Source organism: Arvicanthis niloticus, chromosome 6 (assembly GCF_011762505.2).
Source record: "Arvicanthis niloticus isolate mArvNil1 chromosome 6, mArvNil1.pat.X, whole genome shotgun sequence".
Taxonomy (NCBI): domain Eukaryota; kingdom Metazoa; phylum Chordata; class Mammalia; order Rodentia; family Muridae; genus Arvicanthis; species Arvicanthis niloticus.
In genome coordinates this window covers 60,654,026-60,681,986 of record NC_047663.1, presented here as the reverse complement: position 1 = coordinate 60,681,986, position 27,961 = coordinate 60,654,026, and the positions used below count along the sequence as shown (strand labels likewise).

At 49.0% G+C, this 27,961-nt stretch overlaps 1 protein-coding gene across 1 annotated transcript; it reads right to left on the bottom strand.

The window, feature by feature from the left end:
* Positions 1 to 700: 700 nt before the first annotated feature.
* Natd1 (N-acetyltransferase domain containing 1) lies at positions 701 to 10,630 on the bottom strand. The gene is made up of 3 exons (XM_034505278.2): positions 10,454 to 10,630; positions 4,483 to 4,601; positions 701 to 3,721 (listed from the first exon to the last, which is right to left on the bottom strand). The coding sequence occupies exons 1-3, from the start codon at positions 10,548 to 10,550 to the stop codon at positions 3,605 to 3,607; spliced, it is 333 nt and encodes a 110-aa protein (XP_034361169.1). The 5' UTR covers positions 10,551 to 10,630; the 3' UTR covers positions 701 to 3,604.
* Positions 10,631 to 27,961: the final 17,331 nt, after the last annotated feature.

Genomic DNA, 27,961 nt, shown 5'->3' with positions numbered 1-27,961 from the left:
GAGGGAGAGAACACTCAGAGGCCGCGTGATTATGGTGTTGATAACTCTATCCCCCCAGCCTTGTGTAACTTGAGAACTTTGAGGATTTTAACATTTTTAGAAGTTCCCGAACCTAAATCCCACATTGTGGAACCCAGGAATGATCCCAATGCTGGGGAAAATGGACCCCTAAAACCGCACATGAAGTACAACATATACCAGAAGAGTCATGCACTGAAGTTCTGAAGTTCTGTGCCCCCCCCCCCCCCCCCCCCCCCCCCCGTGCAGTGGAGGCGCAAAGTATGTCATGAGTGCTAGCTCTGCCCTTAGGCATGGGTTAACTATTACTGCATTGCTATTGTAACGGGTGTCTGGACACGTTCCCTTGCTCTTCTGCTGTCAGCCACAGACAGTGCAGCAAAAAGCCAGGTGTGACCCTTGACCTAGGACTTTCTAGCCTGAGGAATCCTAGAACCAATCTGTTCTTTACAGAACATTCAATCCTGGTTCTGCCGCGACACCACATGGTAGGCTAATAAATGCCACAGCGATCACCTGCTTTGAAGGCAAAGCCTAAAAGACCCGATGGCCACCCCCTGTGGCAATAGCCAGGGCCTCCCAGCTAGATTAGGGTGCACTGACTGATGGCAACACTGAAGACTGACAGAAACACCACTGTCACTGTTCTTCCCAAGGGACCAAGAAAAAACCAGAGAGCACCTTTGACAACCAGAAAAGCATCTTTAATATCTTGAAGCCATAGGACACAGCTGAAACCCTTAAATGTGATTCCCCGAGGCTGCAGTTAAAGGTTCAAACCACAGCCTCACAGGATCTTGTGTATGAAACTTAGGGCAATGAGCTGGACGCAGGACCCTGAGACTAGTAAAAGGACGTGTGGGAGGATTTGAACCAGCCCAAGTCCTGATCTGAGGAACGATGGGGGAGTGGCCAGGTGCTCCAGGGGAGTGTTCCTGTTCATAAGCCAGACTTCTAGATGCTATGTACCTTGCAACTCAAGACAGAGCCCATCTCAGCCCTTAAAAGGAATAAGAAAATTTCTAAAAACTTTATGTATTACTGAGGTCATCTGTTTCCCAAAGTGGACATTTGACCACAATACACAAACTGAGAACTATCTAGGGGTCAGGGTCTGGTTTTAGATGCTGGGCTGTCTAGTTGTGTGGGTTGCAGGTTGGTGACCCTCTTATTCTGACCCTGTCCCTTTGGTGGCAGGACAGGCCCTGTAAGTGGTGTCTCTTGGGATCTGCATGAGAATTAAGGTGGGGATGAGGCCACAGAGCTTCAAACCGCTGTGCCTCACACTTCTTACACTAGCTACTCCGGCCGGCCCTCGTGGGTTAGGGCCCCTGTGAGAGGGCTGCATGAGCAGAGTCCCTGTGCTCCTGTGTTTACCAATATTTCTGTCAGGAACCCCCAAATGACCAACTTCAGGGCAAAGAGCAGCTCACATGTCAGGCTAGTGTGGCACCATGACCCCCTCTAGGAATCTCTGTAAAGTTGTGGCCCAGCAATGAGGAGTGTGGCCTCTAGGGTAAAACTATGAGGTTCAGGTAGCTGTGAGTGGGGATACAGATGGCAAAGTTCTACAGACCTGGGCTGGGATGCTGATTGGCACTGTTGAGCTGGGAGACCTGTCAGGCCATGGCAGCCTTTGGAGCCTAGGCTCCCCTGAAGTGGAGCTGTCCCACTCTGCAGGCAGTGCTGAGGATCAAGAAATAGGTCGGGCACCAAGGAGGACCCCTTCCTATACAACCTATTTTGCCCTGTTTCTTCACTCTGGGGCCCCCTGACCTCGCTGTGCTTTAGTCTTTTGTCAGTGACGACCGGGATCATTGCAATGTGTTCAAAAGTCAGAAAAGTGAGGAAATGCAGGTCCCAAGACTAGCCTTGGCCCAGATACTACTGGTGGCAGGTTCAGAGTAGGAAAGGCACATGAGTTACTGCCTGTGTAGACTGGGCAAGGAAAAGAAACCCTAGGGTACGATCCGAGCACAGCACAGACCTACTGAAGGAACATGAAGTCTAGAGTGGCCAGTGCCTAACCACAGGCTCCTGGAGTGATTCAGAACATGGAACAGGTGCTGGGGAGCAGGGGGAGGCAGATGGGATAGCACCAGAGTGGCCCAGTTGGGCAGTATTGGCCAGGAGGAAGAGGCAGAGATATAGTTATTGCTACACCGAGAGGCTGTCAAGCCTCCGGGGCACGGTCTGTGGACTTTAAGGCTGCCAGGCAGTGAGGAAGGCTCAGGCTACGCTTCAGGAACTTGAAACAAGCCCACGGAGGAAGCCCAGCCACTCTTCTTGGGTCATTCAAGTACTGTATTGTGGACACACTGCCACCACAGCTGTCAGAGCAGTCAGTAATGTCTCCCTAGGGGCCCAGGGGTTTCTCTGGACCCTGAAGAGTCCCTGTCAGACAGAATGGAGTGGCAGAGAGGGAGGCAGGAGTGAGTAGTATGCTGTGTTTTTCTGGAACTCTAGGAGGCTGGAAAGGACAGGGTAAGAGCCAGAGGAGCAGGAGGTAGGGAGAGGTGGAGACCATAAGGGTCCGTGCCCATGACTGCAGTGGCGAGTGAGGCCCAAAGGTTCTGAGCTTAAGACCTCCCAGCCAGGATGCGTAGCCTCCTGGTCCAGATTTCAGTACTCTTGCAGAGTGGGCAAGTGTCTGTGCACAGGTGTCTGGAGTGACCTAAGCAGTAGTGGGCAGATGGCCAGAAGCTAGGAGTACAAGAAAAGATACAAAATAGATTCTGTGTATCACCATCTCATCCATCTCAAAGGTGACCCACAAGAAAGGCTCTGGGAAGTGCAGCTGAAGGCCAGAAGACTGAGGGTACTGGACTGCTCAGTAGACCACCACTAACCTCTGAGTTGACCCCTGCAGGTGAATACATGGGAAGGCAGACCCTCTGATAGGGACCTTGTTTTCTTGTAGAACCCACATAAGCCAAACAGTGTGGGTACCAAAGAGAGGAGGGTGTCCCCTGTCACCTGCCCTGTCTCTTGTGCTCATGTGCTGGTACACGCACTCACAAATGGGCCTGGGCCAGAACTAAATCCGCTGCTCTCACAAGCCAGGAGCGGCTGCTTCTGCCGCCGTCCCACTGCCTGTGCCAGGGCACGGAGTCTGAGACAGAGAAAGGCTTAGCACTGGCAGTGGCTAAGGCTTGGCACCTCCACCTTGGGACGCTGGCACATAGGGTTCCTGTTGTTCTTCTTGGCTCCAGGAACACCCTCCTCATTTGCGGGAAGGACACACCAGGAGGTGGTGAGAGGGACTCTACGTCACCCTCCTGCTGATCAGAGCAGGGACCCAGGAGCCAGGCCAGAGGGGATGTGCAGCTGGTAAGAGGACCACCTCAGCAGAGCTGGAGGATCTCTGTGGGGAGGGGGCTGCTTGGCCTGCCCTTCATCCCACTCTGGATTTTCACACGTCCACAGCCAGCAGCTGGTCCCCAGAATCCTGAAGGCTGCAGACGAGTGTCCTTGGAAAAATAACCCTGAGCCAGTCCCCATGGGAACAGGCTCCTGAGAGCACATGAGCTGGCTAAGGCCCACACAGAAGGCCCACAGGGTGCATTCCTGCACACAGTGGCCAGGGTCATGGCTGTAGGCGCTCCAGGTACTGTGGCAGGGGGTTCTCCTTGACATACTTCTGGATGTACCAGCAGGTGAGGTGGGCCCTCAGGTCTTCCTCCACCACGAAGTCCAGGGCAGCCTGAGTCAGCAGAGGGAAAACAGCTGTTAGAGGAGCAGCTTGCTTGAGGAAAGTGGCCCACTGGAGCCCAAGAAGACTGGTGGTCACCAGCTCTCTCTGTTACTGCTCCAGGTTCTCCATGTGGCTACCCTTCCCACTTTGCCTAGGTCAGCGTCTTTAGTTCCCTCCCTGGTAACTGAGTTAATGCACAGATTGTCCAGGTCCTGTATGGCAGGGCATGAGGCCCAGGAAGCCCCACAGGGAGGGTAAAGAGGCCTATTTAGGAGAGCCAGGAGCAGGGAGTAAGGGAGGGAGACAGGATTGGGAAACCCGTGTAGAGCTCTTCTGTGAGCACAGGGGTGAGGGTTGCACCTGAAAATCATTCTTTTCTCCACCTGTACTTGGTCCTCAGGCACCCTGGAATTTTGAAGTGCTTGGGAGAGGCAGGTGGAGACAGAGGACCAGGGCATGAAGCCACTAACTTGGACACTCATCTACTTTGCATCACCAGGGCTACCTAAGCAAGTACCGCATGCCAAGTCCTAGTCCCAAGGCGGAGTCAGGCTGTGGGGCCCCTATGCTCAGAACAGTGGCTGCCTGCCACAGAGGGCCTGGGAGCACCATAAGCGGTATCCAAAGCTCTCCCACTGCCACTGCAAACTCGTGGCCAGATGGGCCTGTGAAACTATGCGGTGGTCTAGAAGCAAATCAGAGCTAACCACCAGTCTATCTTCTCTGTAAGGGAGGGTGATAGCTGCACCCTGGTCTGCTGCCCATCCTACCTTGGCCAGGTGCTTGGCGATGCCACGCCCACGGTAAGCATCTGGGACCTCTGTGTGCTGCAGGTCCACGATCCGCTTGCCCACATACTCATAGAGCAGGACAGCCCGGTCATGACATCCTGGAGCAGAGACACAAACAGTTGAAGGGAGGACTCCAGGGGCCCTTGGGGCTTCCTTATGTCCCAGAGTAGGGACATGATAGCATTCCTCAGAGGGCTATGTGTAGCGTTCAATGGGGCACTCTCTGCAACAGGCTGGTGCCAACAACACTCTACTACCCACAAGTCCTTGCTATTGTCATTCCCCTCAGCTAAACCCCCATTCTAAGGTCCAGCACAGGACACGACAGAGCCCATCAAATCCTTGACTTCAGTGGAGGAGGAGGAAGAAACAGGAGGCGGTATCAGCTAGAGCATAAGACTTGCCAATCTCCCAACCAAGACCCAAGCTAAACCAGAGTTCACTAGGCGCAGGAAGCAGGAACAAATAGGTACCCACCCTCCCAGCCTTATCAGGACAAGAGTTTACCAGGCTACCAAAAACCCTGCTGGCAAATGTGACTGGGGAAGTTGCTCCAATCACAATCTGTAGTTCTGTCTGTCTACCCATCTATTCAATATTTATTGAGTCACAAACACTTTTGAGGTGTTGGGCGTACAGTAAGGGACAAGGATCTGCCCTCATGGCTAAGAGAAACAGGTGAAGTGAGTAGTCTGTAACATTCAGTAGATGGGAAACAGTTGTGAGAGATGCTCTAGCTGGAACACCTGTGCAAAGGTTCGGGCTAGGAACCTTTACGGGACAGCAAGGATGCTGGTGTGGCTAGAGTGGACCAAGGGAAGGGGAAGGGGCATGGTAAGTGCTGTAGCTTCTTAGCTGTGTGACCCAGGTCCTCAGCAGAGGGTGAGAAGGTAACTTGACGTTCTACAGAGTCCTCTTGCTGCACCAATACTCTAGGGCAGAAGAGTCCAGCGGCCTGAGTCCCAGTGGGAGAGAAGGCCAACTTCTCTCAAGGGGTCCTCTTTGGAGGACTTGCTGGTAGTTGGGGTGCTCAATGAGAAAAAGAGGCCAAAGGCAAACTTAACATTTTTTATTTGAAGGGATTGCCTTGGTATGGAAGAAATGTTCAAGCCGGCGGGGGAGAGGGAGAGCCATTATGGCAGCAGTTGCCAGAGGACTCCAGGACAAAGCCCATTGGCTGGGAAGGGCACAGATAAGGGAAGAGCAGAGGAAGAACAGGTGCAGGCAAGGCAGGAGAGGCCCTGGAGCCAGATGGGATCACAGGACTCCCTAGCAATAGAATAAAACATGTCAACGTCTGTCTGTCTGTTTTTTTTTTAGACAGGGTCTCAGGGAGCCTAGGTTGGCCTAGAATTTGAATTTACTAAAGCTGGTCTTGGTTTGTTTATTTATTTTAATTGTTATGAGTATACTGTAGCTGTCTTCAGACACATCAAAAGAGGGCATTGGATCCCATCACAGATGGTTGTGAGCCACCATGTGGTTGCTGGGAATTGAACTCAGGAAGAGCAGTCAGTGCTCTTAACTGCTGAACTATCTCTCCAGCCCCAGAGCTGGGCTTGAATGCTCTTCTTTCTTTTCTTTTTTCTTTGGTTTTTCTAGACAGGGTTTCTTTGTGTAGCCCTGGCTGTCCTGGAACTCATTCTATAGATCAGGGTAACCATGAACTCACAGAGATCTTCCTGTCTCTGCCTCCAGATTGCTAGGATCAAAGGTGTGTGCCACCACTGCTGGGCTAGATGATCTACTTTCTCAAAAGCAGATTGTACCACATATTTTAACTTTTAAACAAGCTGTGTTTTACACGTTCAAACTTTCATGTGCCAGAGAATCAGCTCCTAAATGCTGCACGGGTTCCCTGCCTGGACCAGGCGTTGTCACGGACGACAGGCTCAGTAGAGATCACCTTCCATAATCACTCCAGGAACCTTCGAGGGTTCTGTCCTCAGTGTCCAAGTCTCCTGCAAGTTCCAGGAGGGAGACTATGACTCATGTCATTTCCACAGGTAGAATCCTGAGATCCAAGTCATGCAATCACACAGGGGCTGGAGGCAGAGTGCAACCCAGACCTCCCCTCTTTGAACTACGTGTCTTAGCTCCTTCTTTTCTTCTGAGACAGGGTCTCACTATGTAGCCCAAGCTGGACTAGAACCCAGAGTGTTGCAAATTATGGACATGCCTCACCTCAGCCAGCCAGAGAGCTTTGTTTATGGACCATGCCCTCTTCTTCCCACCTCCAGACCTAGAATGCCATCTCCCTTCTCAGCCAGATCTACAAAGGCCATGGCCTCCCCCTGTGCTGAAACTCCTTCCATAGATTGAGTTATTTTGGGGCTGTGCCCAAGGCCCAGCTGTAACCTCCACAGCCATCCCCTATAGCTGCAAGACATGGGACCCAGGTCTTGTTCTGTACTTGTTGGGGTCAATTAAGACACTGACTGCCCACTATGTTCTGGGTGTGTTTGGAATGAACAGAACTGACTTCATACTCCTTCACATTTTAGTAAGGGACACAAATGACATGAGTCTCAGGAGATGGGCTCAGAGAGAAGAGAAGGGGTAGGAAGCAGGGGTGAGAGCTATCATTATAAAGAAGACATCTGGTTTTTGTGCAAAATACCTGAGGGAATGAGGGACCAGGACACTTTGATGTAAGGAGTTCAAGTGGTAAGAGCAGAAGAAACAAAATCCTTAGAAGCCCAAAACAGCATGGAAGCCAGAGTCGCTGGCCCTAGTGAATCAGGCAGTGTAGGGAACTGGGTGATGGGGATCCTAGGGCCACCCAAAGACCAGCTTAAGCTCCCAGCAGTCTTGGGGGTGAGGCTTGAGCTCTTGCAAACTTGCTAATGTCTTCAGTCTCTTCTTGTTCTCAACCCCATAAAGCCCAAGCCTATGGGCAACCCTGGGATATCACAGTGATTCTTTGCCTAGCCTTTAGTGTCTGGTCGTTAGGACTAGTCACACCTTGTCCCCATAACCCTATCCAGGGTAGATACCCAGGATATATCTCTCAAAAACCTGCTTCTTCCAACCAGATGCCTGCTGAGCCTGGAGGTGGACCAGTGGCATATGGCAGCCCCAAGGCCTGGCCCCGTGCCTTTGGTGGAATCCCCAGAGAACAGCCATGTTCCCAGCAGGTGTACGCTTAGGCCTGCAGAGGTCCATGAGCTTGCTTTCAGATAATGGCAGCAGGCTCCAGGCACAACCCAACTGCAGCCTCTCCCCATGGCAGCCACTAAGAGTTTGATTAGCTGCCTGCTCATCTTTCCACTTGTTACATCTATACCCAGGGCCTCCCAGTTGGACATCACCTTATTATTCCAGGTTTTCCCTCCGAGGCTTCTTCCCCTGACCGTACAACACCATGGACAGAATGTACACATGGCAACTGTCAGCTATAATGACCCCCAACACCTGTACTGCCACCTGGATTAGTGGCAGCCTAGGCTAGGCTCTGAGTGCCCCAGACCTAGACAAGCATATTGGGGACAGTGCTGGACATCCAGGAACTGGAGGAACCAGCTGGGCTTAGTTCTGGTTCTGTTTTCCTACTTGGGGTTACAGAGAATTCTGGGAGGGATTGGAGTGAGCCTTCTTGCAACAAGTAGCAGTCCCGGAGCCTGGAGAGCTGGCTCAGCAGTTAAGAGGGCTTTCTGCTTTAACAGAGGACCTCACTTCAGTTCCTAGAACCCACGTCTGACAGCTCACACCTGTCTGTAACTCCAGCTACCCGATCTGACGCCCTCATTTGACCTCTACAGACAGGCACTGGAATGCATGTTGTCTGTACACACACACAGCACACACAAATAAAATAAAAACAAATCTTTAAACGCATACACACAAACCCCGAGTGGCTGACACCCTGGCTGAGGGAAGTACAAGAAGGCCACGGAAGGGGCTGCAGGCGTGGTTCTAACCTTCCGATGACAACCATCCTCAGAAGGCAACCCGAGGTTCCATTCTGGACTAGCTGTCCATCAGCCTTGTGCCTGGGTCTCCCTCCCACCCATGAAATAGTGGCTACATGCCCAGCATTTTTCAGAGCTTCAATCTGGGGTCATGTACACTTGTGTTCCAGTCTCCTCCACATCAATAAACTCCTCCATGTTTCCTGTCACACCTGCTCAGGACTTAGACATTTCTTCCCATCCCTGCTCACATTGCTTGGACTTGTGCAGTACCTAGCTCCCCATCAGCATAGCCTTAGGGTTCCTGGTCCATGGCATCTGTCCTCTTTCCAAGGCATTTTCAGGAACCCGGAGCGCTGAGGGTCAAAGCCACATCCAAGTTCACATTTCCAGGTCCTATATTATTTGCCTCCACCACCCCCCCCTCAGCCTTCTCCTGTCACTCCTCATGCCTGCACCACTCCTAGCTGCCCTGAAACACACAATGGGTACTGCAGGGCCTTTGCTCTCAGAGGCTTCTTTCCCTTGGTGCCTTTCTCCACAGCTACAGCTGTTTGTCTCTTTCAGGTCTCTTCGTAAACACCACCTGCTTGGAACTTACGCCAAACAGCGGCTCTGCCCCAATATACCCTTACTTTTGCCCAGCTTCACTTCTCCCGAGGCTGTGCAGGAAGAGCTGAGGGGAGGTTGCTCGCCTCTAGCCACTGACTGTCTCCCTACCAACAGGCAGCAGGCTGAAGAACGGGTTAAATTTAAGGATACGGTCTGTTCACTGCCAGCTCTCAGAGTACTGCCCTTTTGACTGGACGGACTCATTTGGAAGAGGAAGAAAGAAAAAAGTAGCCCAAGGGTTCTGCCTTTCTCTTTGTGGATCTGGTGCGCCTCTACAGTCACCTGGAGAAGCAGAGCCTCCCTGGAACTAAGACAACTTCAGAAAAGAGGATCTGAAAAAAGCCTCAGATAAGGCCTCTCAAGTGATCAGGGCCAAGTGTCACTGTCAGCTGAGCTACCATCAGCATGACAACAGGACTTGTTTCTCTATGGCAAGATACGGCAAGGGGCAGCTGGGCCCAGATTTGAATATGACTCTGGTCTTGTTAAGGCTAGGCAGGTCACACTTCCTGCAGTCCTAGCCTCAGTTTACTCATCTGTAAGTGGGGCGGTATGTCACAACACAGGAAGTGACAGCTGCCTCCACAGTGGTTAGGTGGCACAAAAGGGAGACTAGGCCTCCTCTACTTGTGACCAAGTACAGGTCACAGAAGGTTGGCTCAGGAAGTCAGGATAGGCTTACACTTGACTGCTTACAACCTACTGGCCGACCTCACACAAGTGCATCCCTCCAACCAAAATAAGCACAGTGGCTAGGACAGTTCTCCAGGGGGCCCAGCTGGGAGGAGTGGGCTACAGAGGGCTCAAGGTCCCATATTCCACAATCTTTTCCAGCCCCTAGGATCAAGGGGAGGAGTGTCGGTCTGCTGGTACAGACGCTACAGAAGATAAGGCCTTGACCTCTCTATCTGGTTTGAAAAGTAGCCATTTATCTATGTTTGTCAGCACTTGCTGTGCACCAAATGTGTCATTCTGAACCCTTAACTGCCACTGCATCTCATCCAAAGCGGTGTGCACTACAGCTATCCTCACTGAAGATTCCGGGAGACCGAGGCACACATCGACTAGACAAGTTGGCCAAAGTCTCAGAACCACCTACCCGCCTCCTCCTCCAGGCCACACATTCCCTGGGTTATGCCCCAGGCCCGCGCAGGCTCCTTCAGGGCGGCAGGAAGCAACCGAACACCCGGGGGTTGGGGGTTGGGGGGAGGTGGCAGGCCACCAGCGACCTGCTCTCTGGGATCCACGGTGGCAGCCCTCCGTCCGCGATGCCGGAGGCCGGCTACGCTAGCAGGTGCGGGCTGCCTGGGCGGGCGCGCTCCGGCGGTGCCAGTCGGGGTTCGGGAGCCCTCCCGCCCCGGGATCCGTCCGCCCGCAGGTCCCGCCCCGTCCCGCCTGCGCGCGCGCAAACAAAGGCAGCGCGGTACCGTTGAGGCGCACGGAGAACTGGCGGCGTTGGCGGTCGTGCTCCACGCGGATGGGGCCGCCCTGCTCCAGCGCGCTCGGCGGTGTAGCGTGCGCCATCGCGCGCGCCGAGACTGGGGACCGCGGGCCGCAGCGAACTGACTCCTCGGCGGCGCGGGCCGGAGAAGGGGGCGGGGCCGGAAATCAGCTGTGAGTCACGTGCGCTGCGCGCACCGTCTGTTTGGATACATTCCTGGCGTCTCTTAAAGAGACCACGCTGCGCGTTTCGCTCCGGGCCTCAACAATGATGTGCTGGCCCATCAAGGGTGCCGACTGTCCTCCGGAATGCCCCAGAATGATCTTTAGGACCCACACGGACCCATCTGGAAAACACGCAATGACCTGTGTGGCAATTCTGATCCTCCCTGCGACAGCCATCGAATATTAGGCATTGGCCTCACTGCAAGCCTGGGGCATAAATACGTCAGACCCCTTTTACCGATGCAAAGCTTCGATGACAGGCATACCTACTCTCAGCTGGAACCGTGCGGGCTGGGGCTATGCAGCCCGTCCAACTCTGGGCAGCTGTAGCTGATATTTAGAGATTACCCCCAGGCATGTTTGGGACTGGGTGAAAAGCCACCCCTCCTAAAGAAAGGCAGAAATATGAGGTCCCTAGGGAGCTAGCTATCCAGGAACCAGTGTTTTCCTGAAAGCATAGTATTTGGAAAGCCTGTCTACCATGTATGTTCACAGAATCACATTCTGTTAATTAAGGTGCAAATTTGATGTCCACATCTATGAGACCACCACACAAATAGACATACAGAAAGTTTGAGTGTAAATTAGTGGAATGCTTGAAGGCTGTAAGTTCAAACCTGTACAAAATGTGTGTGTGTGTGTGTGTGTGAGAGAGAGAGAGAGAGAGAGAGAGAGAGAGAGAGAGAGAGAGAGAGAGAGAGAGAGAGAGAGAGAGAGAGATGGGGTGGGGGAGAGGCGCAGGACAGACCAACCAGGAAGCATTTTATAGCTAAATGGAGATCTTTGTGGGCTCCCTCCCTTCCAGTTGCTCCCTTCCTTTTGACATAGCTGTGCTCCCTGACTTTTAGCACGATTGACTAAACAGCTTTTTCTAAGAACATCCTATTTCTTAAGAACTACACAAAATGTCTACCTTTTCGTATTCTAGTTTCTTTGCTTCCACCTGCCATCAGCCATGTTGTTGCTGCTATCATATTCATCATCACTGTGTCAGAGATTTCCCAGTGAGCATGGACCAGTTTTCCATCACGTGTTAATGGGTTGTTGTATTGTTTTGGTTTGGAGCTGCTATGAGTAACTTGCTGTGGATGCCCTCTGGCTAACATTCCCCTGGGGTAACTCCCAGGAATATACTGCTGAGTTTTATAGCTGGTGTATATTTAGTTTTGTGAAAAACTGCAAGGTCCTTTTCCAAATGTACAACCTGACAGTTCTGTAGCTTACAGTGGGCATTTTGTCATTAGTGGCAGTGACTGGCTCTTGAACCTTTTCCCAGGCTGCCAGGCCATTTGCATATCCATTTAATGAACACTTTCCTCTGTTCCCCCCCCCCCCACACACAAATTTTTCATTTGACTTCTTCCAATTATTTTTATTGCTTGGTTAGGGGTCAGACATACTATTGAGAGAATCTTTTCTGAGCAAATAATTTCCTTTTCTTAAAAAGTGTGTGATGTATCACAGCATTTGTAAACAAAAGAAGGCCAAGGTGGGTCATTATATGCAAAGTGACTGAAAGGGATCCAGCAATCAGAGAGGGCTGTGAGCTTGGCTGAGTCAGAGCTGGAGGCAATTGTGAACTAGGAAGATAAAACCTGTGAGTCTCAGGTGACTTTACTTCTAAAGAATGTAAGTGGAGATGGTCAAAATATGTTCCTGGACCTTGTCTGAACCGGCCACTCATCTGCAGGCTACTGGGCATGACTGCCCAAGTACCACTTCCTGGGGAAGTCCTGTGCATTTATGCCTACAAGATGTGGCATCTGACCAGCCAGTCTGGATCAGGGAGAGTCTGGTCTGATTAGCCTCCAACAGGGCCTCCAATAGCACAGCAGTTCTCAATCTATGGATTGTGACCCTCAAACCACCCTTTCACAGTGGTTGTGTAATATCATTGAAAAATGGATACTTATATTACAATTAATAACAGTAGCAAAATTACAGTTATGAAGTAGCAATGAAAATAATTTTATGGGGGGAGTCGCTAGAACATGAGGAACTGTAGTAAGGGTCGAAGCCTTAGGAAGGTTGAGAACCACTGGCCAAGCACAATCCAGACTCTCTTTTCTTTGACTCTTTCTTCTCTGCTTATGTCTCTTTACTTGCTGGGGTCTGTAAGCCCTACAGAAATCCCTTCTGGAAGCCAAGGATGGTACTGGTCTGTAGTCCTAGGACTTGGGAGGTGAAGGCAGGAACTCAAAGCATTTCTCAGCTACATCCTCAGCTTGAGCGATACAAAACCCTGCCCACCCAAACCAAATACACAAAGTCCATTCTGGCAAACAAAAGAACAATGTGAGTAATGAAAACATTTGTTAGAGTCACTGAGTGACCCAGTGCTAGAAGCTTCCCAATGGCTGTGCCTGCTTGAGTGTCAGGAGGAACAGAGGATGGATCTGACTTATTTGGGTGCCCTCGACTCCAATGGGTATGTATTGAGCATCTCCTGTGAAGACACACATGAGCAAAGCAGAGGAAGCTCCCGGTGCTTGTGGTATTGCTCTGCAGAAGTGCACCTGAAGGATGCAGAGGTTGGATGGGGCAAATGCTCCCAGATCCAGCTGCTTCTGGGATCATGTGTTCCTGGAGGCAATCTGCTTTCAGAGAGGGTGGCCACAACAGGCTTCAGCTGAGATGGAGTCTTCCCCTCCCCCACCCCTCCCCAGACAGGGTTTCTCTGTCTGTGTAGCCCTGGCTGTCCTGGAACTAACTCTGTAGACTAAGCTGGCCTCGAACTCAGAAATCCACCTGCCTCTGCCTCCCAGGTGCTGGGATTAAGTTGGAGTCTTTTTAAGGAAGACCCAAAGGAAGTAAAGGGGTGAGTGAGTTGGGTGTCAGAGGGAAAGGGCAGAACAGTCCGGCAGAGAGAAGAGTTAAAAGCAAAGACATTGGGGTTAAGTTTAAGAGCATTGGTGGGAAGCTGCTGACTGCCATGGGGTTCCCTTGGCAAGGGCTTCTCACACTGAGTGGCAGGGGTGGGAGAGGGGGAGGGGGCGGGAGTGAGCCCTCTTCGGGGGGTTTATGCATGATTTCAAGCACATATGTAGATACAAAATAGTAAAATACAGTCTTATGGATCTACACGGTTGCTGTTTGTTCTCATTTGACAAAACTTAAAGGAGTGTTTATATACAGTAAGAGCTCCTTTGAGCAGGCATTCCACAAACCGTTGAATCACCGACACCACTCCTCTGTCTAAAACAAGGTCCACCTGACGCTTCTTTCAACACCTTCCCCACCTACCTGACCAGTTTTTGGTCCTTGTGCTCTTTTGCCTTTGCCACAGAGTGTCACACACCAGGAACCTTGCTGCTTGTGGCCTTTTGCTCCCCCTCCCCCCATTCTGATGTCCCTGCAGTTGTCTGGTTCACTCAGCACCCGGTCACTTCGCTGCTACATAAGATCTGGGAAACGATGCTAAGTACTCCTCTGCTAACTGCACAAGGGTGGGCCAGAAGTGAACAGGGATCAGGGACCCTGCACTGGTCCCAAGGACAGTGACAACATGGCTGTTGTTCCGGGTCCTAAGTTCTGCCCCCTAGTCCCCATGACTAGAAAGTCTCCATGGAGCTACCTGCACATTGTGGACACTTTGACCCTTTGCTGTGCTACTGTGACCATCCTGGGAAGAAATAAATATATTCTGAAGACATTGTTGTGCCTCTCCATCTGACAGACTGTTGAAACAATCGACCATGAGGAAGTAGGAATTTCCCCAGGAATTGCTTGCTGGGAGAAGGAAAAGGCACTAGCCACAAGGAAGGAACTTGACAGCAAAAGAGGTCTCACCCAGGTAACAAGCTGTCAGAACACTGCAGGATGAGACTGAAGCCCAAACACTGACTGACAGGTCCACAGGAAGCAGCAGGACCACACCTTGTCTGGCACTGCTTGGATGTGCTTATCCTTGGCCCTCAGTTTAAACTTTGATCTCACTTCAAGACCTTGAAGACTTGAGGGTTTACTGGAACTCTTTGTCACTGTGTCACATTGAATAATTTTTCTTTCTTTTTGTTTTCTGATTTCTACTTTTAATCTGGCTCTTTTAGTTGTCTCATTGAGGATGAGTGGCCAGATCTGACTTGGGACATAGGTTGTGACTCCTCCCCCATCAAGTTTGATAATAGTAACAGAGGACTCAACCCCAGGGAGACAGACCTGACCTTGGAAACGGAACAAGCCAGAGACCCCACCCACCTTGCACAAGTCGCTTGGCTTGATGTGGGTGCCCTCACCTACTCCTATAAGGGAGCTGAAGCTCCACCAGGAGGGGTGCCCACAAGAGCTCAGTACCAGGTCCTGGATGATTCCTGGATCTGTTTGTCTCCACCGCCTACAGTTTGGTAATCTTCAATCAGTTTCCCCTCACTTGTGAAACAGAACTAATGAATATAAACTTGTTTGGTGTCCAGGTATCTTAATGTTGGAGACCAAAGCCTGATTAAGCCTGCCTCTTCTGTCCCTGGGCTGCTGTGTGGTCTTAGGCTAGTCCTATGCTGTCTCTGGGTCTTATTATCCCTCCACCATGCTCCTGCAGACCTGGCTTTCTGTGTTCTCTAGCTCTGGAGCTCCCACCCCATCTCTCCTTCCAGGACACACACCCTTGCTGGGCTTGAGTGAAATGTGCACAGGTGGGATGGTGGTGGCCTCTCTGTTCAGCAGCTCAGCCTGTTTCTAGTGAGCCCTCACTTCTTAGTCTATAGCTATGTTTTCTGATTAGAAGCATGAGGGGATGCTCATTTTAAAAGCACAGAAAAAAAAAGTAGGGAAATATTAAGATAAAGTCCCACTTAAATCCGACCACCTTGCAAGCCTGGTGTGGCCACATGTCCTTAGAAAGAAGCCTAATCTTGTCACCCATTGTCCACCCACCCACCCACCCACATGTGCTTTCTGAGCTGCAACCACATGTTCTAGACTAGTGACACAGTAAGAGCTGAGGCAAAGTGCCTGCTCACACAGAGACTTGGCACGAACACAGTATTTTTTTCAAAAATGTCATCAACATATTTGCTGAGTTTTCTGTTTTGATTATTTTGGCTTGGTTTTGGAGACAGGGTCTCTATAAAACCCAGGCTGGCCTTGAACTTGCTACCCTGCCTCAGCCCCTGCATATTCAGACCATAGGCATGAACACTTTTTTTTTCCCACTTAACAATATACTATGAATATTTAATTTTTTTAATATATGGAAAACCAGATTCATTCTTTAAGATATTTTTTGTTGATTTTTTTTCTTTGGTTTTATTTCTTATTGTTGCTTTTTTTGAGACAGGGTTTTACTCTATCTGGTTGGCCTCAAATACCTGCCTTATCCTCCTGAGTTCTGGGATTACAGGTCTCCACACCACCACGCCCAGTTCAAAAATACTTTGCAATACCATTTTAATGAGGTCATTGTTGTAGTTTAGATCTGAAGTATCCCTTCCAAGACCCACATGTTGAAAGTCAGTCACTAGTTTGACCCTTTTGGGGTTGGTGAACCTCTAAGAGGTAGGGCCTACAAAAGGAGGCTAAGTCACTGGGCTGTATTCTTGAAGGGGGCTGTTAAGCCCTGGCCCCTTCTTGTCTTCTTTTACTTTGTGGCCATGAAGCTAGTGACTTGTATCATCACAATACTGCTGTAGGTCTCAAAGGAGGGGTCTCCAAAGCTGTGGCTCAAACCAAATCTCTTCTCTTTATATGACCTCAGGTGTTGTGTTAGACTGGCAGAAAGCTGCCAACAGAGTTGCAAAGTCATATATATATATATATATATATATATATATATATATATATGATTTATTATTATTCTTTGTGTTTTATCTGCACATATGTCTGTGTATCATGTTTATGCTTGATGTTTGTGGAAGGCAGAAGAAAGCTTTGGGTCCCTGTTGAAACACCCTCCGAGAATAGAGCTGTGTGATGTGAGTAGATTTCTGAGTGCTTGTGAGAAAACTCCAAGAAATCAAGATAAGAGTCTCATGACCTCCATTTCTTCAAAAACAGCATTGTTCTTGGAATGCCCTTTTGTGTCTGCCACATGCAGCTTGCTCTTGTGACTATTCTTTACTCATGTGACTTCTATTATCCCTCAGAGCATAAATTGTCTGATGCTCTGAATAAAGCTGACTATTGGCATGAGACTTTAGCTTGTCTCATTTATTGGCTCTATTCTCTCAGGTCCTGCTGTCTCTAGAGCAGTAAAAGATGGCCTGGTACTGGAGTTAGGATGGGTGTGAACCATCATGTGGTGCTAGGAATAAACCTGGATCCTTTGTAAGAACAGCAAGTGTTCTTAACTGCTGAGCCATCTCTTCAGCCCCCCTCAAAGTCTTGTCATCTTGTTATCTGTGAGGCATTGATTGGCACAGTGTTCCCTGGCAGACAGCATGCGCACAAAGCCAGTCTGACTGAGGCAGCGTCTTGCAGATGACTTTAGGCTTTGTCAAACTGACAGTCAAAGCTAACTATGATAGGCCTCATTGCATGAAATCTGTCACATCCTTCTGTAGACTCATGATGACTTATCATACCTGGCATAGTGTGAATGCTACAGAAATAGCTGCTATGTTGTCTTTTCAGGAAATAGTATCAATGAAAAGACTACACGCTCAGCACAGATGTGATATTTTTGTGTGTGTGGTATGTGGTGTGTGTATGTGTGTGTAGTGTGTGTGTGTATGTGTGTGTATTTGTGTGGTACATGTGTATATGTATGTGTGTGCAGTGTGTGTGTATGTATTTGTGTGGTATGTGTGTGTAGCATGTGTGTATGTATTTGTATGGTGTGTGTATGTATGTGTGTGTGGTGTGTGTGTATGTGTGTGTGTGGTGTGTATGTGTGTATGTGTGTGTGTGTGTATGTATGTGTGTGTAGTATGTGTGTATGTGGTGTGTGTGTATGTGTGTGTTTTGGTGCTGGAACCCAGGGCCTATAAGCACCAACCAGGACTCTACTACTGAACTATATCTAGTCAGTCCCTGAATGTCTCTGGCCCATGGTTGGCTGGAAACACAGATCTGAAATTTGTGTGGATAAAGGCTCACTGTAGGTTCAGAACTGGGGAAAACCTGCCTCTCATTTTGTCTGTCATCTGCTGAGCTCTGCATGACTCACACGCAATGGAACTTTAAAAAAAAAAAAAAAAACCCTCCCTTATGAATTCTTCCAGAATTTTATACCCGTAAATATAAGTTAGGATCAGTCTGTAGTTGTTCTTTTTTTTTTTTTTTTAATTTTGAGACAAGGTCTCTCTGTGTAGCCCTGGAGGTATAGTTCAATTATAGAACACTTGCATGGCCTACATGAGGCCCTAAGTTCAAATCTCCAGTATTATAATATATAAACAAATAAATACAATTTAAATACATTAAAAATTATAACTAGAATATCTTTGTCTCAGCTGTGGGGTCTAGGTCACCTCCAAATTCTCAAATCTCTGAGTGACTGACATGTTGCTATGTTGTTTTTTCCTCTCTTTTCCAAGAATCCTCTCAGGAGAAGGTACTAGAAACAGCATTGAGTCAGCCTTCTCATGCTCAGCTTCCTGTGTGTTACCTGATCAGCTCTGCTTGCCTACCAGAGTCTGGGGCCATGAGATGGAGGTCACAGCCTGAGAGCACCTGAGGACTTTACATAGCAAGCTTCCTTGGTGACATTTGGGATGTGAGCACCATGAGGCTGAGTCCGGAATCTGACGCCTTGAACTGTGAATAAGCAGGGACATGAAGAAGCTGGCCTGCTCCATTTGTTCTGTGGTGAAAGCAGCATCAAAAGAACATGGAAGAGCCTGGGCTTGTGGGGTGCTGCTCAAATGAGGAAACATCTGGGAGTCCAACAAGAAGAGACATGTGGTCCTGTGGGGCTGCCAGCCTTGCCTGGGATCTGGTCACTGCAAGTGTTCACTGTCAACAGGAGCTGAAAAGCAAGCTTTGGCATGGACTCTCTATGCTTATGTAGTGGCAAGGACAGTAGAACATGGCCCACACTGTGGTAGCTGAGGGAGGGGCGATGGCTGCCGGTACCTCAAGCAGCAGTGAGGCTGTTCACTTGCTGCCCACAGGTATCTTCTCTGGGTAGGTATCTGTTGGAATCTTTCATGCTTCTTAGATCTCTGGTTGTAGGAGTTTTACATATATACAAGTCCTGCATCTGAAATGTTTTGCGAAAATCTTTTTCTCAGCTTGCTTTGAACTTTAAACAAGGTCATTAGCACTTAGTAGTGGGTGCTAGAATCACTGTCAATATTGCCACAATTAGTTCATTGCCCCATTACACACTGAGGCTAGGGATATGAGCCCTTAGCTCAGAACTGCCAATGGCATCTTCCCACCAATTCTTTTTGGTACCCCCAAAACCTGTCACTCAGATCCCTCAAGCTAGACTTTTCGAGGAAGCCAACAACCTCTCATAGAGCCCAGGGCCATGGTTGTGTCTGATATTTATTTATCAAAACCTGTCAGCTGGCCCTGGCTGATTGCTAGAGTTGTTCATGGAAGGGAAGGGAGGTTCTGGGATTTTGACCTCACCCTCCCTGCCCTGCCTGAGACACACAGCTACAGTCTTCCCCAACTCCTATCCCAGCCCCACAGCCTATCTTTGCTGGGTGCCTATGGACAGGGCTTCTCATCAGAGCCTTTTTGTCTCATTTCTGATTCCTATTTACTGCAAAAGACCACTGAGGCTCACAGATGTGGCTATACAAGTTCCTCTAGAGGAGAGGTATAGAGCTTCTCCAGGGACTTGTACTAATGATACCATCCTCATTACCCTCCACTCTAGCCTAGTCACATGGGGACCTACTGTGGGTAAACACAACTGCTGAATACCTAGCAGGCTCCGCACAGCAGCTTCTTCCAGAATGGTCACATATCAGGGAAGTTCTTGTCCTTGGGTGATTATTCTGTTTGACAAACTAAAAATGTCTGAGGATTAGAGACCTGGAGCTTGACTACTGGGTTGGATGGGACCTTTCATGTAAAGTCCACAGGTTCAGAGGACCTAGGTATGATGTGGGTACATCTTTGCTAATCATCACAACAGTCCCCAGAGTCCCCCTTTACCTATGTCCCCTTTCCCTCCCTCTTCTGGTCTCCATTCATTCTGGGCCTCCATTTTTGTTCCCATCATCCCTTGGAGTGCTACATGCTGTCCTCCTTTCCCAAAGCTGCCATCACCTGTATCTATCCGAATTTCCTGGGAGAAACAGGAGGCCCTGCTGCATGCTTGTGCAGAGGGCAGTTTGGCCCCATCTGTCTTTATTCAGATGCAAAGGAGATTTTCCCAAGCAGCCCCTTCCACTGTCTTCTTCAGATGCATTCCCATTCTGGGGAAGGGATTGTCTGCACAAGGGTAGTCACTAACACTGAAAATTATTGGAGCCACCCAGATGGCTAAATGCACCACAGCATATAGAAAGCCATTCTTAGAATACTAATGGTGGGGCCCCTGGGGTTCTTCCTGCCTAGTTGCTGGACACTCAGCTGATGGGGCCTTTGGATCAATCCCAGTGGAACTTTGGACCTTGGGGGTGGAATAGACCCACTCTTTTATACTAGCTATTTTTGTTCGGTTACTTTGAGACAGGGTTCCACTCAAACTCAGAGAGGTCTGCCTGCCTCTGTCTCTTGAATGCTGGGATTAAAAGTGTGTGCAACCATACCTGGCTTCTACTAACTATGTTTTTTTTTTTGTTTTTGTTTGTTTGCTTGTTTGTTTTTTGTTACTAAATGTAGGCTATTTTGTACCAGGAAAGGGCATAAGCTGGGCAGTGACTTGAGAAATTCTCTGTTCTCATCATTACTCCTTAACCAGCATACACCTGTGGTAACCTGCTGGATATTAAAGCTGTTGGGGCAGCACTAGTTTAGAACATTGTTTGTGTCAAGCTCTCGCCTACAGTTCGCCCTGCACAACGAAGCAGAGGTAACGCTAGAATCAGGAGCCATTTGCTTTAATCCCATGTCCTGCCTCCATACCCAGCAGATACCGCTTGAGTCTGGGGTCTTGCGTCACTACGTAGTGCTGAGACCCTTTTGGATCGATCCTGCCACTGAAGATCTTGGGTTGGTGATCCAGAAAGGCTCCATGAAAGGGATAGGATTTAAGCCGTATAGAACAGGCAGACTTAAAAAATCCATATTTCATCTGTTTATGTTAAAATGCTATTAACATTAATCATATTATTCCATATTTTGATATTTAAATCCTAAATACTTAAGATATCCTGAAAATATTACATACTTCCTATAGAAATATTTGATGGAAAAAACTAACTTCCTTCCTTCCTTTCTTTCTTTCTTTCTTTCTTTCTTTCTTTCTCTCTTTCTTTCTTTTTTCTTTCTCCTTTCTTTTTTGTTTTTTAGAGATAGGGTTTCTCTGTATACCCCTGGCTGTCCTGGAACTCACTCTGTAGTCCAGGATGGCCTTGAACTCAGAGATCCACCTGCCTCTGCTGGGGTTGAAGGAGTGTATCACCAATATCTAGGAATTACCAGGGCTGAGGATACAGCTGGTTGGGGCTAAATAATGAGTCCTTTTCTTTAAAGAAAAGGTAGAACAATCTGAAAGAAGATATCCGATGCTGACCTCTGGCCTCCACATATGCGTGTACATGCATGCATGTACGAACACACACAACTGTCATGGGTGAGCAGCAGCTCTTTCCTGTTTTTACCAGGCAGCCCCACCTGCCATAGCCCATGGCAAACTTTTCTCTGGCTTCTGTGGAGGAGAGGCTAGTTGGTGAAAGGGAGTGTCCTACCATCCGCCAAAGGTCTCCGGCTAGCCCAGCTCCTTGCAGCCTCTGTAGGACCCCTCCCTCTTATCACAGTGGACCTTCTGCTGCTCTGGTACCAGCCTCTCCCTTGAGGTGTGGCTCTGCCCTGAGGGGTAGGAATATCATTTGTTCATAAGACCTGCCAGTTCTTAGCTCTCAAATCCCTCAGTACAACTAATAAACTCAGGCTCAGAATAGCTCTCGGCACAATAAATAAACTCAGACTCAGGACAGTGTAAATCTCGAGGGCTAAGTGGGCACTGCTATCAGGGTACCCAAGGCCTGACAAATGCACTCAACTGGCAAATGTCTCAACCCATCCAAGTCCTGTGTCCCAGGAGAAGAAATTGACTTGTTCAGGGTCTCCCACCAGTCCCCTATCTAGACAAGTCCTCTCAGACCCATATGCAGCAAGAGGCCAAGTGTGCAAATACACCTCTTCCCCAACTCAAGGAAGGGTAACTCCACACTGGAAACATGACATGGTTGCACAGGGTATTGCCTGAGACCTGGGTTCCAGGCAAGAGAGGCCCAGGGCTGGTGCTCTGAGCAAACAGATGTAGGTGTCAAGGCTTCCTCTTTGCACAGCAATGGAAGATGTTCAGAGAAACCCTAGCATTTGATACCACTTCTCCTTTACTGTTTGCTCGGGTGGGGAGTTATGCACTCCCAAGAACAGATTTATGACTTGGCCTGGGAGTGCGGCTTGCTTGCTCTCTGGCCTGATATCCTTGTAGGAGCTCACAGACCTCCAAGGCCTGGCCATAAGGGCTTGTAATTCAGGCCCAAGGCCATGCTCTTAGGTAAGTTGGGGTGGGGGGCAGGGGGAGGTGTAACTGGGAACCCTTAGGCCAGCTCCTTCTGCCTGCCTGGCCTAGATTCCTCTCCTCAGGATGCTGCCCTAGAGAAACTGGGTACCAGGGATAGGGGTGTCTTCTAGCCTACCTTGGTACTGGGATGCAGCTAATGCTATGACTAGGTAGGTACAGGTGGTCATTGTGACTCAAGGTACAAAGGCCAAAGTAGAGATGGTATCTTCACCCATATAGCTCTGCTGAGAAGCCTGTGGCTCGTGAGCTCATAGTTCATGGGTGGGGCTTAAGAGTGACCCTAGATTCTAGTTTGTTTTTTTATTTTTCATTTACTCCTTGGCCTCCCTTTCTTCCACTACTTTCTTCCTCTCCATTTGCCCCATGTCTTGTGCACAGTGGCCTTTTTCATTTTCCCCTGAAGTACCTTTATTTATTTATTTATTTATTTGTTTGTTTGTTTGTTTGTTTTTTGAGACAGGGTTTCTCTGTGTAGCCCTGGCTGTCCTGGAACTCACTCTGTAGACCAGGCTGGCCTTGAACTCAGAAATCCGCCTGCCTCTGCCTTCCAAGTGCTGGGATTAAAAGCGTGTGCCACCACCACCGGCCCTTTTTTTATTTTTATTAAAGCATGATAGGCACATGGTTCTAGATGCCAGATGGCACTATAACGGCAACACAGTAACCAGAAGCCATGCCCCCCCCCCCCCAGCCTGGGAGAGATAGATAGTCTGCATCAATCACTGCCAGGCCCCTGATGACGCAAGGAGCCAAGCTGATCAAGTTCCTACCCTGGATTTTGAACTCCCCCTTCCTTCCCTTCGTATGTGCACATGGCTACGGCTTCCGTTTCTATCCTCCTTTCATCCTTCTCCATTTTAGATACCAGCCAATGGCTTCCCAACATGGAAAATAAAGACTCAGCTCTGGTACAAAGGGGTCCATATATCTGACTTCCTGCAAGTTAGACAGACCAGTGGACAGACCCCTTGACTTCCTGGGCACCAGGGAGCTGTAAGCACTGTTAAGACATTAAAATTGCTTCTCAATGTTATTATATTCAAGGCTAAGTTTGTGACAGCTAGCTTTTATGTCAACTTGACACAAGCCAGAGAACTTCAGTTAAGGAAATGCCCCCCAGAAGATCAGGCTGCAGGCAGTTAAGACCACAGACCATAGGGCAGATTTTATTTATTTATTTATTTTTTTTTGTGATTGATGGAGAAGAAAGTCCACTGTGGGTGGTGCCATCCCTGGTCTGGTAGACCTGGGTTCTATATGAAAGCAGGCTGCCAGTAAGCTGCACTCATCCATGGTTTCTGCATCAGCTCCTGCCTCTAGGTTCCTGCCCTGATATTCTTCAGTGATGAACAGTGATGTGGAAGTGTAAGCAAATAAACACTTTGTCTCTAACTTGGCTTTGGTCATGGTATTTTATCATAGCAATAGTAACCCTACCTAGGACAAGATTGTAAGCGTTTTGTTTGTTTGTTTTTTTTTTTTTTTTTTTTTTTTTTATTTCTGCTTTGGTTTTGTTTGTTTGCTTGTTTTCTGATGTTCACTTCTGTAAATGAGCAGAGTAACTGGGGTGGGCAATGAGACTCCCTAAGTAGCAGCAGCTGGACTCTCTCCCTTGCTGCTCTGAGTGAAAGGACAGTCAGTCTAACAGCCAACCAGACCACCCTGTGCTAGCACCAGCTATCTTGAATACTCCACAGACACTTTTACAAGTGTGAATAAGTTATGAAAAAAGCATGGCTGACCGCCTTGGCTCCTAAAGGTGCAGCTTCAGCCAGTGATGTTTGGAACAGTTTGTACCAGCCATCATCCTCCCCCCACCCCATCCCCCTTCTTTTTGAGACAGGGTCTCTAGCTCAAGAAAGCCTCAAACTTCCTATGCAGAGGAAGATAACCCTGAATTTCTGATCTCCCTTGCCTCCACCTCTCAAGTGCCGGGATGTGCTACTATACCGGGTGCTGGGGATTGAATCTGGGGCTTTCTGCACGACAGGCAAGCATTCTGCTGAAGTACAACTTGACCCTACCCCCCCAACCCCCACTCGGCTAGCCTAAGTCTTGTTAAGCACCGCCAAAGGACTCTGCAACTATTTTCACTCTGCCCAGAAGGGGCGCAATTTCTCCAGTGATCCAGCTGAGGGACTGCTGAAGCTGCTGCTAAGGGGAAACATTGTGATTGGCCCAAACAAACGGCCTGAATGGCTCAACTGCGCTGCTCAGGCTCTCTAGACAGTCTTCTGTGCTACCTACCAATCCTGGTGTTACAATAGGGCTCAATAAAAGTTTCTCTCAAGTGTTCTCTCAGCCCTTGCTTTCAGTAGTGTGGGCTGAGCTGATGACACCTAAAGAAATAAGCGGAGACCATAGTAAGTGGTGACTGTGGCAGAGAGGAGAGAAGAGAGGCAAGAAGAGGCAGCAGAACAGCGGTGGCAGTGACAACAGAACAGGTGGCAAGCCAAGCTGTGAAGGCAACAAGGCAGCTACCATCAGGGGGAAAATAAACCAGTGGTAGTCCTGGTGATGGTCCCAGTGGCCCTATGAGAAGGAAGGCCTGCTAGGTGTTCTGGCTTCCCCCTTGCCAGGAGCCATAACTTCCCAGCAGCGGCTAAGTTGTGGAAGGAGTCAGACAACTTGGGAGTGGCTGAGAGGGAACAGAAGCAATGATACCTCTGGATGGGGGAAAATGCCCTGTCCAAGCACTAGTTCAGCTAAAGCATGAGGATCAAGAATTCAAAGCTAGCCTGGCCTACATCTTGGGATCCTATCTCCCAACACACAGACACAGACACAGACACAGACACAGACACAGACACAGACACAGACACAGACACAGACACAGACACAGACACACACACACACACACACACACACACACAGAGTACACATGCACATGTGGCAGAGACACATGATTGGCTCAAGGACTCTGTTACTTTGTGACTTAGGTTGGAGGACAGCAGGTGGACCTGGAACTGCCTCTGTGGTATAGTTGAAGCAGAGGTGATGCACTTCTGCCTCTTATTTCTTGGCTGTGTGACTGTGGGCAAGTTGCTGGTCTCTGCAATGTTTCTCACCAAATCTTGGCAATAAGAACATCCCTGTATTTCTGGATTCCAGATAGCAGGATAAGTACTCTGGTATAAGGCCCTACCCGGTACTTTCAGCCATCCTCAATCATTTGAGTTAGAATCCGGCCTGCTCCCTCCCTGCCATCAGACCCAAGAAAGGTGCTTGGGTCTTGGTTTCCTCATCTAGAAGAAAAATTTCCAACTATGTCAGCCTCACTGAGGTGTGAACTTGTGAGGCCTGGCAGGTGACAAGTGGCAATAAATGCTTGTGTTCTGTGTCCTGTACAGGAAGGACTATGTTGGACACCTATCAGCCTGGAACTATTTCCTGCTGTGGCCAGAGAGCTGTAAGTCCAGATCCAAGGGTAAAGAGTTACTGTCTTTCTAGAAAGCCATGGAAGAAGCCCAGAGAAAACTGTGTGGCTCAGAAAAGAACTCTGAGCATTTTAATGAGAGCAGGGGCAGAAAAAGTCAGGTGAAGGCGCCATGATCTGCCGGACTGGAATTTGAACAACAGCTCTGTTGCTGCACTGGTTGAGTGTATGTGCAGGTCTCCATTCTCTGCTTTCTTCCCTCTCTTTTCTTTCTTCCTCTTTCTTTCTTTCTTTCTTTCTTTCTTTCTTTCTTTCTTTCTTTCTTTCTTTCTTTCTTTCTTTCTTTCTTTCTTCAAGCTGGCCTTGAACTCTTGGAGCTTTGCCTCCCAAGTGTTGAGATTAAAGGCGTGTGCCACAACTGCCTGGCAATCAATCCTCTGCTTTCTATTCTGCTCTGTGTCCATGCACACTTCCTTGGGAGGTGTGTGCTCCAAGTGTTTAGTGAGTGCCTACTGTGCACTGTCGAGGCCAGTAGCCAAGTGTGGTGCTGCTCCCTAGAGCTTGCCTCATAAGGAGTCTGCATGAAGGACCAACACACAGTAGGTAGGGCTGTGAAAATGGCATGTGCTATTGTACAGGTAGTGTCATGTCACATGCATGAATTATCGTGCATGAATTTCAAAATGGTGGCCATTTAAATACAGCAGGTAAAAAAAAATATATCTAAGAGGTAAGTATTGCCTTTGTTTTTTCATATGGCAAAGGAAGGAGGGTAGGAAGGCACCAGATGAAGGTGGGGAAGGACATTCCTGGCTGAGGGAACAGCCTTCGAAAAGACAGGATCAAAAAGGAAAGCTTAGTTTTGAAGTATCTGGATATGTCAATGGGGTGGGAGGGTTGGAAATTCCTACCTAGGGAACCAGGAAAAGTCTGAGCTTTTCAGAAAGCTCTCTCTGCAGTATTGTGAAGGGTCTGCAGCAACTAGCACCTAAGTGAGAAGGCTGGATAGCAGGCAAAGCACAGAGGGTATCAGTTTATACTGAGCTGGACACCCACAGAGCATAGCCACACTAGGGCTGGTCACCCTATTTATCCTGAGAAGGCACCCATCCCAGGTCAGCAAGCCTTGGGGGCTCTACAGATGGCAGGGCACTGCACACACAATCAGAGCTGTGCATGACTGCTGTACCTGTCAACAGGTTTGCCACTGTGCAGCCATACTAAATGCATATAAACATTGTGCATCTCATGGGAATTCATGTGTGCTTGGGGTGTGTGACCAGTGCATGGGGAGGAGACTCTTATAGCATCTGGAAGGGCTGCATCCCACCTCTGACCATACCTGTGGTGACACAACTAGTTTGGAGCTTTTGCTTCCTGTCTTAGAAATGCTTATCCTCTCTCTTGCTTCTTCAAGTCCCTGCTTCTGCCGGGCGGTGGTGGCGCACGCCTTTAATCCCAGCACTTGGGAGGCAGAGGCAGGCGGATTTCTGAGTTCGAGGCCAGCCTGGTCTACAGAGTGAGTTCCAGGATGGCTAGAACTACACAGAGAAACAAGTCCCTGCTTCTGTGGCACCTTTAGGGAGGCTTTTTCTGACTCACTAAAATCACACTCCCACTTCTAGACACACTATCTTCTATGTTTTTCCCCATAGCTTTGTCAACCTGAGACACCCTATCATTTAACTTAGGCCTGAAATCCATTCCTTTCCTGAGAGCAGAGTTGTATCTGTTTTGTTCATTGTTGATCCCTCAAGGCTACATGAACAGTATGTGCTCAATGAATGAGTTGCTCTCCCTACTCCAGGTTTGGACCATCCCCTTTCTTCAACTTACAGTCACATGCTAACACAGGCTGAATCCTTCCCATCCCCAAACTAAGTTTTCTGTAGAGGGGTCTGCTCTCCCGGGAGTCAGGGTAAGAAGCAGCCTGCTGGGATCTGAGTCTAATGCTCTGGTCAGTTTCTGAGTGGTCATGTACTCCCCCACCTTAACTGTGCCACTTAGGGACAGGACGAACAGATGCTGTTGCCAGAGGTGGCCAGAGAGAAAAAGTCATCATGCCTCTGACTTGCAGGTGCAGCCTAGCCTGGCTTCCTGAGCAGATCTCCACTTCCTAGCCTGGCCTTTCTGTTTCTTCCAAGGATGGTCTCTTACCTCTCTCTTCCTGGTTACTAGTCCATGAAGGTCACCTTCTCTGACCCCACCCAGGTGAGGTAGGGCTTCTTCTTTAGGATTCTTGTATCTATTTATAGCACCCCACATGGAGTCTGTGATCCCTGGGCTGTTTGTCAAGTTCTC

What these genes read in the sequence shown, in the direction of transcription:
- Natd1 (XM_034505278.2), bottom strand. Translation starts at nt 10,550, where the DNA reads ATGGCGCACGCTACACCGCCGAGCGCGCTGGAGCAGGGCGGCCCCATC. An exon ending in GTTCTCCGTGCGCCTCAACG is followed by an intron (nt 4,602 to 10,453) that starts GTACCGCGCTGC and finishes TCTCTGCTCCAG; the next exon opens with GATGTCATGACCGGGCTGTC. An exon ending in TCGCCAAGCACCTGGCCAAG is followed by an intron (nt 3,722 to 4,482) that starts GTAGGATGGGCA and finishes CTGCTGACTCAG; the next exon opens with GCTGCCCTGGACTTCGTGGT.